The following is an 11,634-nucleotide window of genomic DNA, read 5'->3' on the forward strand; positions in this document are numbered from 1 at the left end:
GGTGATCCCCGCCCCTCCTCGCTGACATGACCCGGGGCTGAGCGGCGCTCTGCTCCGGAGCTCCACGCACCCCGAGACTGTGAAGGAATTCAACGTGAAAACCAGAAATGTGATTATATTTAGTGGTGCACAGGTTTCTTTTAATTAAACGCGCGTGTTCATCAGTAACAATATCAAATGTCACGCTGAGAGTGTAAACAAGAGGATTACGTTTCAGTGTTTTAATGATGGAGGCTGGAAATCAATAAAGCAGCGATGCTCAGTGTTCACCACTAGATGTCACTGTAGGATTATTAAGACCGCAGAAACTATTATCTCTGTTTTGATTTATTTCTCTTAAAGGTGCATTATGTAGTTTTGGGAAGAGAAAGATCTTCATCGACTAAACAATAAACAAACTTCTCTTTTTTGAATAAACAAACTGACCTTAAAGGACAACGCAATTTCATTTTGATTTACTTTGTTTATATGTGGCGGACCCTGCCACCTATCTAGCTTCAAACAGTGTTCTGTGGGCCTTATTTTCCTCTGAGAGCGGCTTGTTTATGGAAAAGATATATATTCTGAGTTTGTATTATTATCTATTTTTAATATTTTTGACGATAAAGGTAGTAATTGAAGAGTGAGCGTTTGTGTTATTACCTCACTAGTATTGTAAATATCACAATTCAGAGTTTTAATTTCTTCTCTAAACCTACATAGTGCCTCTTTAAAGGACCCAGTTCACCCAAAAATTAAAATGTATTCATTATCTAATCACCCTCATACCAATGGAAAAAGTCTTCAAAGAGTTTCACAGTAAAACAGTGCCGCAGGCCCAGAGTATAGTTTGCCAAATAATGCATTCACCTCTTGAGTTTCTTTTCAGACTCTTTAGCGCAGGGCTGCTCAAACATGGGCCTGTGGGACAAAGTTGACCCGCCATAAGGTTTAAATCGGCCCTCAAGATGAATCTAGAGAAAAAAAATATATCTAAAAGATGCAATATGTACGAATTTTAGGTAGAAGCATTCAAATATTTACCAAAATTATCAGCAAAATGTGAAGTATCATGTTGAAAAAGATATCTACTGAAGTTACCACTAGCTCCATTGCTACCTGAGCTAATGGTAGCTACTGTTAGCAGCATTTGCACTAATGCATTTCTTCTCATTATGAATTCAACAGGTGGCAAATTCTGAGATGTTTTCACCTTTTATCAGTGATTATGATATAAAACTATTATTATATGTAGGATCCATACTTAATTTTTCATTTTCACAATCTGAGAACGGCGGGTAGGGTGACACTTTGAAGTCAGTTGGGATACTAGCGCCATTTTGCACCAGGCATGACCAGCTCATATTCTGGATCGTTATGACTCAACAACTTGTGGCTGTTTTTTAGATTTTGTTGTCACTGCGCTGCTGTGGGGGAGCTTGTTTTCTTTGTGCTCTGATGTGTTGCAGTCGGTTTATCCTCAGACTGCACTGTATATGAGACTCTGTTCTGGCTCTTCCTCCTGATTATTTCACTGTTGGAGTCAAAAACATGGGGTTTCTTCATCGGAATGAGATTGCTTACCCCAACTTCTCCTCTTTGTCCCCCAGATGGTTTGAAAGTCATTAACAGGACCTGAAAACAACATCTGGCTGCCACCACCACCAGCAGCTGTAGACCAAAGCCAAAGAATCTGTGAGGACAGGACTGCAGAGGGATCCCTTGTAAGGAAAAACAGTTTTGATGTGTAACATCTTGTCCTGAGATACTACATATTTTTAAGTTTTTGTGGTTTGTGGTGCCTTGCATCCAATCCACCCTGAAAATTACAACACCCTAGCCTGTTTGTGCCAAAATCCCATTCCTTGTTGCTTATGTCAGGGTGTAATATACACTAAATTGATTTCACTGGCCACTCAAAAACTCACCAAATAAACACAGATGGTGTGAATTAAATAAGTTCCCAGACGGTTTGGGTACATTTATATTTTAAAAACTATGTATTTGTTCTTAAAACAGCAGGAGAACAATATGTTTATAGTTACATCTGAACTGGAAACAAACTGTTTCAATGCTCAGGTATGATTTGCTGATGTTTTGCACATTGTGAGTGTAGAAATAGGTCAAATTCAAGCCTGCTGGTCCTGTTCAGGACATTGTAAAATGGCTCATAAATTCCAGGAGCATCACGGCCCCTACTCCAGCCACAGATCACTGACTTCTTGTCTTAAAGAGGGACCAAAAGCTGCAAATTAAAACTTTCACCAAGAAAAAGTCAACAGTGTTAATTAGGCATAAGTTAGAGGGGAAAACTCTGCAAGGAAACTTTCTGTTTCCAGCTTGTATGTTTGCTGTTTGCACTTGTAAATCAGGAGACATTCAGAGCCAGACTACAAGTGTATTTCACTTTCTCTGGGGTAAAGTTTTCCCTAATTGCTCCATCACAGCCTCAGACGGAAAATCCTCGCTCCTGGCTCTGCTCGCTCCTGGCCAGTAGAGAGTGATTCAGATTGCATGTAACAGGCTGCAGCCAACGACTCACTTTTTCCGACGACTTCAGGCACCAGAGGAGAGTCGCAGCACTCACACACACTCTCTCACACACACACACACACTCTCACACACACTGCTCCGTGGACGCTGGGGTTTCTTTACAAGGTAAGACACATTTTTATACACTAGACATGAGTGAAACTGTTGTATGTTAATAGATTTGTTCAGGAAAAAGACGCTTGCATGAGTTGAAGTTGTGTATTTGCTGCCTCGCTCCGTCACTTTTTAAACTCTCTTATCTTCTGCTGGGAAGCTGTGAAGATACCGAACTGACTTCCGGTTATAACAAAAAGAGGTAAAAACGTGAATTTAAGCTGTAAAAAAAGACGTTTATAGTCGAGAAATAACATTTTTGTAGTGTGTGACTGAACACACGTCGTTGTCTTTTTATTCTTTCTTTATTATTAAACGGAAGCCTAGCTAGCAATGTTTTTTTAATACTTTTATTTTGAAGGTTAAATCCCATTTTGCATTGTTCTTTGCCAATGAAAAGTCTTTTGTTTGACTTTTTTCTAAACTTCAGTGAAGAAACTTTCTTTTATGTACCATTACAGCAGTGTGAATAAAGTCCTTCACTCAAAACCTTAGTTAGACTAAGCAGAAGCTATTATCAGTCAAATGTAGCTAACTTAAAGGAGCACTCTGTAGTTTTGGGGGAAGACATTTTAATCAGAAGAGAAAGATCTTCATTGACTAAATAAACAAACTCTCTTTGTTTTCATGACTGAATAAACTGAATAAACAAACTGACCCTAAAGGACAACACAATTTCATACTGATTTACTTTATATGTGGCGGACCCTGCCACCTTTCTAGCCTCAAACAGTGTTCTGGGGACCTTATTTTCCTCTGAGAGCAGCTTGTTTATTCAATTATGGAAAATAAATCCGAGTTTGTATTATAACCTCATTAATATTGTAAATATTAAAATTCTGAGTTTGAATTTCGTCTCTAAAACTACATAATGCCCCTTTAATGTGCCTAAGTTCAAGTGACTGTCTTGTTTTGGCCCTGTTACTGACATATTACTTTATAGGACATTATTAGATTGTTAATACTGATGCATCAATGTGTAATGAGCATTTTTACCAGCCAGCTGTAGCTGGAGGTTAAGCTAGTTTAAACACATTTATAAACAGATGGTTTAAGCATGTCAGACGTTTAGAGTGGAAACTCCTCCTAAGTGGAGCTGTGAACAACTCACAGACATCTGAAACATCTTAAGATGTGCCAACGAGACATTGCTTTGTTGTAAGAGGTCACTAGCCAACATTTAGTTAGAAAACATTGGTTTAATCCTTAACAATATGTTGCTTTTTGTAAACTTACCTTTTTTTAAATCTAAAATCTTAACCTACAAAAGTAATTGCAGCAGCCATATATATTTAGTGTAGTAGAAAGCACAACATTGTGAAGAACTGTGGGGAAATCATGGGAGACAGCAGGCTGGCCTGTACGCCTACCATCTGTGTCTGCCCAGGCTGGCTGTGAAGGCAGACAAGGTCTTCATGGATACATCTCATCCTCTTACGGGGGAGATCCAGCCACTCCCTTCTGGTCGGAGGTGTATATATACCCCGAGATCAGAACCATTCGAGCAAAAACTAATTTACATTAATGGTGATAACTCAGTTAAACAAATAGGACTGTTGGGAAATATAATTTTATGATAATTGTTAACATACACTTTTTCTTTGATTGTTTGTATTAGAGTCGGCTCTTGTTGTTTTTTTGTCCGTCTGATGTGTTTTTAATGTGTCTCTATGTTCTGCATTGAGCCACAAATAGGACATTAAAGTTTTGTTAAGTCTAAGTGTAAATCTAAAGTAGCATAAAATGGAAATGCTGAAATGAAAGTACAACAAACTGTAGCACAGTACTTGAGTAAATGCACTACTTTCCACCACTGTTTATAAATAATTTGTCACCCATTACAAGCTCAACAAAATCTCTCATTTCTTCATGACATGCACAATGTAGTCTGTCTTGAAATTTAATGGGATTGTGCGTGTTTTAACGATGTTATCACTATTTGCTTTCCAAAATGAGATGAAAATGCGTTGGTCTCTGTTTTATGTTGGCGAGAGGAGACCTATTGTGTGAATAGTGGAAAAAATGCTCAGTGGATAAAATCTGTCATGATGCCAACGACTGGCCTTTCCAGCTTTTACAGCTGTGTGTGTGTGTGTGTGTGTGTGTGTGTGTGTGTGTGTGTGTGTGTGTGTGTGTGTGTGTGTGTGTGTGTTGCAGCCAGTTTGGAGATGCTCCAGGGGGCGGTGAGCAGGGCCGTGCTCTGCCTGTCCTGCTCCCTCCTGTTGGGGGTCTTCCTCCCAACAGGGGGTGCAGAGGCAGCAGGGCCTCTTCCTACTTTACCCCCTGAGCCAGTATCTGGGGAACCAGAATTTGAGGATCTGGAGTGGGGCTCTGGATCATCTCTTCTGCACCTGCTCCATAGCTTCCCTGCTGACAGCCCCTTCGTAACAGAGACCCCAGGAAAACCAGTCAACTGCACCCAGCGCTTCTGGTTACCACCGTCCTCCGAGATCTGCTGGGAGAACATAGCCGGACCCGAGGAGTTCGCCAGGTCCCGTCTGCTTGTTCTCCAGAACAGGGCTGCCCTGCAGGCGGTGTCCACCTCCAGCGGGGTGGAGGAGGGAGGGAGCTCCTACGAACACCAAGCCAGAGAGGAGGTCCAGGGGATCCTCACAGACCACCAGAGTGTGGTGGAAACTATGCAGACCATGGAGAAGGTGTTTGTCTCTCTGGCTGAGAAGAGGAAGGAAGGGAAGGAGCAGGGGGTCCTCACGAGGTGAGAAACAGAATTTCATACTCTCTTGTATTCACATCTTGCACTCCACAAACAGTATTTTTTAAACTGTGGTACAGTGACTGATTAAGTGGGAATAATATGAATATGTGCCTGTTGATTTCTTGTTGAATTATGGAGGAGTCGGTACACCCAAACTGTAAATCAGTGATCCGACTTTCTGGAGTGGTTGAGGGGGTGGGGGACTATTCTTTACTTACTTTAAAGTACAAATACCAGACTGTAAAATACTCACAAGTAAAAGTCCTGTACTGAAAGTGTAAAAATCTGAAAAAGGTACTTTAAGTATGAAAAGTAAAAGTACTCTGTGTGTACTATATGACTGTAATTAAGGATAATTAATATGAATGTATTAATTAATTTATTATTTATTTATTATTAATCATATTATTTTTCAAAGGTCTTCATATGTTTTTACAGCAAGAATCATAACTTTCATAGTAATTAAAATTGTCAATTAAATGTAGGGGAGTAATAAGTACAATATTTACTTGAGAAATGTACTGGAGTAATAGTAACAGTGGCACGAAAAGAAAAGAAAAGAAAAGACTCAAGCAAAGTACAAGTATCTCAAATCTGGACTTAAGTTCAGTACTTCAGTAAATACTCACAATTCACCAGAGGCTTTCCTTTGTTGTATATTTATATTTATATAAAAACATTAGAACCATACTTTTCAGATGTCCGTCACACAATACAGCTTCAAGTCCCACTGTAAGAATTAATTACATAATGATAAATACTGATACTGATCCAAGCCAGCTGTGAGATTATTCCTAAATCATTGTTAGTGAGGGAGCCGGAAATCCTTGTTTGACCCAAACACAACACTGCATGACGGCCAAAGAGGGCCGAGCTGAAACGCCGTCCAGACGAGCAGCTGAGTCATTTCAACAATCATCTGTCGGGACATCTGGCCGAGACGAGGCTCTCTGGAGAATGAACGATAGTTGATGCTTTGTCTTTATTAAATGTGAAACAAAAAGTTGTTACTCTTAAAACAGTCACAGAGTCTGGGGGGGAATTCTAACGCACAGCAATGTGTAAATGTGTCTCTGACATTAACTTGTGGTTTGTCGTCACTTTCAGCATGAAAGAGCATCTTACCAACACAGGAGACGCCATAGATGGAAGAGAGCACATGGCAAACATCCTGGAGAATCACTTTTCTTCTTTGGAGAATACTCTGCTGAACATGCAGCTTCGACTCAACCAACTCATCCGACAGTGACGATGATTCATTTTCTTCCCTTATTTGAGCTGTATTTATATATTAAAGGATTGTACAACATTGTGCGTATTAACATGTACACTAGTATCCTGGTTATGATGATGTTTTTGGAGTATCCGGGTTATGTTTTGTGCAAGTTAACACCTTATCCCAGCTTCCAGAAACCTGGATATATCTTGATTATAATCAAAAACAAGATGACGCTCAATACCAGGATATTAATGAACATGTAAACTCGCTCAGTGTAGCAAATGCATGCATGCTCAGGATTATCTTAGTCTGTATTATTAGGACAAAACACACTTGATATGCACCTTATGTCATCCAAATACCTACCAAAGTAACATGTGTAACCTGGAGGCAGCAGAGATCAATAAACCTCACATTATCAGGGACATGAGATGAACTAAAGCCATTGTTCTTGTTGCCTTTTTTTCACCCGTTTCATATGAAGATTTCACAGTCATATTAATGAAGACATATTATGTTCATAATTTTATTTTGGGTTACTACTAGAGTAGGTTTACATGCTTTAATGCTCAAAAAACACATTCACATGCTGTTACTCCCTCTGTCTGGAAGGCTGTTTCACCTCCTGTCTCTTTAAGGCCCCTCCTCCTGTATACCCAGTCTGCTCTGATTGGTCAGCTCACACACGCCTGACCCAGCACTGCCAACAACAAGCAGCTGTGCTAAATCAATTCTTACGTGCCAAACTAGCCGCTATTAATTATGCAAATGTGTGACATGGTGACAAAGTGTGATGTCACAAAGTCACGGAATTAAAGGCAGGACTATTGACGATGTGTTTCAGAAGCGGTGTTTTCTGTTGGAGAGAGGAGCTTCTGTTCGTGCGGACTTTGGCCTTGTTAACTCTCAAGATCTTTTACATGCACAAATCCAACATAAAACAATGAAGGAGGAAAAAAATGAAACAGCATAATAGGTCTCCTTGAACAGCTGCTAGTAAAACCATGAGACAGTTGGACCAGACACATTTTTAAATGTGTCACAAATATACTCTGAATCTCACTTAACGACTCTTTAAGGACACTCAATCCTGCAAACTCCCCTCCAGTTAGCACTTAGAATAAAAATGGAGTGCAACACGAATATCAGACAGCATGAAACTTTATTTTAATATCAAATCTAAACAATTTTACAACAAATTTACGAGGAAGATGCCTTGTAGATGGTAAGCTGTTATGTACACTTTAAATAGTCACATCTGTTAGGCTGAGGGTGAATTTTCATTTGGAAAGACACAGCATGTTCAGTTGCTTTATAGTTAAACTGGAGAAAGAAAAGAGGTAATTTTGATCAGTTCAAACAACTTTCAAGTATTTATGAGAAGCTACTTGGAAATCAAACTTGACAATATCTTGAAAAAAACCCTATCAGGTATAACTTAGACTCAGAAACATTAGCACAATTCACTCTGACATCAATGTTTGACAGCGTTAAAATAAAATGTTCACCCAACCATATTTTAAAGGCAATAACAACTCAGGAGCTGACACATCTGTGCTCCAGCTGTGTGGAATGGACTTTCATTGTGTCTTGGTCTGTTACACAGAGCGAGCTCATGCAGGCCTTCAGGAAAAAAACAAAAAAACAAAACACGAAACGAGCGTGGAAAACAAGCATGAAATGTATAAGTTGCTGCTACCAGACAAGGTTCAAAGATAGTCTCTGACTACAGGCCAAATGCAGAATTGTTCTGAGATCTACTATTCAAGTGCATCATTTATTAGCAACAACAGTACTTTAGCCTACACAAAAATATTGTTTTTGTAGAGGTGATCAATTCTGCAGACAACCCAAGGGGTTATGATTAGTTTGAGGCTGCTTTGTTTAGGACACCGTTACAAACTTTGACTGACATAAGGTACATCTTCTTCTATGGTGCTCTAAGACTCTGTGTGTTGTTGTGTTTGAGTCTTCATTTAATTTCACATTTGCCCTACGTGGCTTTACTTTCAGTACGATGAGCCCTACAGCTGAACTCTACAGCTGAGGTGTCTCTCCCGCCAGTCATTTTGCTCTTAATGAATGGCGTGTACACTTCCTAACATCTGTCTTGATGCGAAATGCAGCCAGTGTCCCTCTTTAAAAGTCAGTGTCCTCTTCCTGCAATTGCTCCAAAGACTTGAGGTAATCTCGAGCCAAGATCTTCTTAGGCAGGATGTCTGTCGGTTAGAAAAGAGAATATTTCACAAAACTAATAAAAGATCACAGAAACAGAGATCACAATAAAAATCCAAGTCACTTCCTTTCAAACAATGACTTTTTCTGCATGATGAAGTGACGGAGGCATGATGCCGAAACCCATCAGTTTTTCTTAAGGCACATTGTTTAAAAGACAGTGCCTTGGAGTTTTCTTGTGATCTTTCGTGTGGAGCACCGCAAACCAACTCAGCTGAGTTAAAGAAGTGATCCTATCCTTACATTTAGAGATTGTAGCTTGTTGTTTTTAGACTACTTGATATTTTACACTTAAATACTTGGTTTGCGTACATGTCGTAACTTATAATAGGTTCTAATAAAAAGACAGAGGAAAATAAACAGTAAATAAACATTGATGGGTTATTACAATGAAACAGGATATGTTGCATTTAAAGAATACAAGTTCAGAGTTATAATAAAGAACTGGCTGGACTGCAGAAATAACCTTTGAGAACTGGGAGTACGGATCCTCGGTCGTGGTATCTTTAATTGCATTTGGTAATATCCATATATAATGAGATGATGACTTAGTATAATCTACTGTATATGGCTAAGACAACCAGACAGGTATTCTGTACATGACAAACTATGGTGCCTCCTATTGTCCATGCAAACAAATTATATAAAAATCCAACACTGCCATAAATAGTTGTTTATATTGTTGATTCATCTGTCAATCATTCTTTATTTAATCAATTATGTTTGGTCTATAAAATATCAGAAGATGGTGAAAAATGTCAATCCGTGTATCCCAAAGCCTAAGATGACATCCTTTAATGTCTTGTCCGCAACCTACAGGATATTTAGTTTACTGTTGTAGAGGAAAAAATAAGCCAGATAATATTCACATTTTATAAACGAGAATCAAAGAATTTTGACTTTATTCTTAAGAAATAATTCAATTAATTTACTAGTTTATCTAAATCGGTGGAAATTAATTCAACTGATTAATCGCTTACTTGTTGCAGCTCTTATTATATCTCAGTATGATGCACTGGCACAAACACAGGAGTATTTTTTATTTATTACAGGGCTTTTGTATTAGACTGCATTTACTCATCTAACTGTGAGTTTACTGTTACCCTGATAAAACCATCAGTTACATGAAATCTGTGAGGCTCCACATTAATCTACAATTTCAATTGTGACCAACATCACATGCTGCAGACAGTCCCTGCAGGTTCACCTGGCTGTGTCTGCTCTCACCTGTGAGGAAGTGGAAAGTCTCCTTCTCCTCCGCGGTGTGCGCCAGGTCGCTGTATGACAGGCTGTTGGTCTCTTTCCCGGAGCCGTTGTTGAATGAGGACAGAGCCAAGTGCTGGACAAACAGCTCCTTCAACAACACAACAACAAGTCAGCGAGGGAGAAACTCACAGTGAGAGCACACTTTTTGAGCTCAAACGGACACTGGGGCAGCTACATGAACAGTTATCAGAGAAGCTAACAGCGAGCTAACGGCTGTTAGCAGCAGCAGATGAATGAGCTGTGAAGTTAGCAGCGCTCAGTGGACCCATGATTTAGCATTAAACCGCAGCTTACTGTCGCCTTGGTGGTGAGAAACAGGGCGTCCTGGTTGATGCTGGAGACATCAGGGGAGCTCTTCATTATCAACCTCACTCTGGAGATTGGGAGTGAGATGGTCTTCTTACTGGTTGACGTTTGGTCATCTTTGTCGGGATTATTTTGAGACATCTTCATGAGGACACGGCGCCAGACAGGCGGAACTTCAAGTATTGTTTTGAACCGTGACGCGTTTATTCTTCTTCTACTACGGAATTAACAGTAGTTGGCGGTTTTTGTGCTGGATTACCGCCACCTGCTGGAGTGGAGGCGCTACAGGCGAAAAACATTTTTTGTGTTCAGCTACTACCTTTATCTTTAAAAAATGTATCATGTCATCATTGTCATTTTTCCTCACAGAACTAGCATTGATTCAGATACCTGTTGCTTTAGGTGGGCTAAATGTGATTTTAGTGTTCGGAAAATCAAAATTAAAGGGGCACTATGTAGTTTGGGAGAAGATTTTCAAACTCAGAATTTTAATATTTACAATATCAATGAGGTAATGATACACACTATGAAATATTTACTTTTCCATGAATAAACAAGCTGTTCTCAGAAGAAAATAAGGTCCCCAGAACACGTTTTGAAGCTAGAAAGGTGGCAGGGTCCGCCACATACAAACAAAGTAAAACAGTATGAAATTGCGCATTAAAAAATAAATAGATAAATAAATGGCATTGTCATTAAATGCACCAAAAATAAAATTGAAAATAAATGCAGGCATTGATTATTTATAAGACCTGAATTAATGCCTACATTTATTATCTATTTAATTTTTGATGCATTTAATGGCACATTTATTTATTTATTTATTGAGACACATGTTGATCACTTTAATCATCTGCATCATTGTAAGCACGGGTTCTTTTTATGACCAAATCTTTTATTGTTCTTTTATTTCCCACAGTATACTGGATTATAATCCAGTATACCATGGCAATGTTGTTGGATGAGATAGCTCAGGAAGAAAGAGGTGGAAAGGTGGTGAAAGCTAGAAGGCTGCAAACGCAAAGAAAGGGTGTGAAAACAGACAGCCTGTCAGCAGCCCTCCAGATCGAAAACATTATGCCTAAGAAAGTAAGAATGGGATATTTGAGCTACTGCTGAGTTTCAAGTGTCAGAGAGTTGGAAAACAATGTAAAGGAAAGGAGATGCACAAGGTGTGTAGGTGAACATGAATATGGAAAGTGTGGTCAAGATGCAAAAATCAGATGCTGCAACTGTGGTGGTGAACATAGTGCTGCTTTTGGAGGGT

The 11,634-nt window shown here is 39.3% G+C and overlaps 2 protein-coding genes across 2 annotated transcripts; one reads left to right on the forward strand and one right to left on the reverse strand.

Annotated features, from left to right (window-relative positions):
• The first annotated feature begins 51 nt into the window (after window positions 1–51).
• Window positions 52–8,210, forward strand: LOC311273199 (uncharacterized protein). The gene is made up of 5 exons (XM_084380143.1): window positions 52–109; window positions 1,590–1,703; window positions 2,427–2,637; window positions 4,783–5,341; window positions 6,449–8,210. Exons 4-5 carry the CDS (start codon window positions 4,794–4,796, stop codon window positions 6,588–6,590), a joined length of 690 nt encoding a protein of 229 aa, XP_084236269.1. The 5' UTR covers window positions 52–109; window positions 1,590–1,703; window positions 2,427–2,637; window positions 4,783–4,793; the 3' UTR covers window positions 6,591–8,210.
• On the reverse strand, window positions 7,706–10,570 carry chrac1 (chromatin accessibility complex subunit 1). Its single transcript, XM_084380144.1, has 3 exons — window positions 10,356–10,570; window positions 10,023–10,149; window positions 7,706–8,779 (listed from the first exon to the last, which is right to left on the reverse strand). The coding sequence occupies exons 1-3, from the start codon at window positions 10,512–10,514 to the stop codon at window positions 8,700–8,702; spliced, it is 366 nt and encodes a 121-aa protein (XP_084236270.1). The 5' UTR covers window positions 10,515–10,570; the 3' UTR covers window positions 7,706–8,699.
• Between the last annotated feature and the right edge of the window lie 1,064 nt (window positions 10,571–11,634).

Source organism: Pagrus pagrus, assembly GCF_965226575.1.
Source record: "Pagrus pagrus genome assembly, chromosome: 17".
Lineage (NCBI taxonomy): Eukaryota > Metazoa > Chordata > Actinopteri > Spariformes > Sparidae > Pagrus > Pagrus pagrus.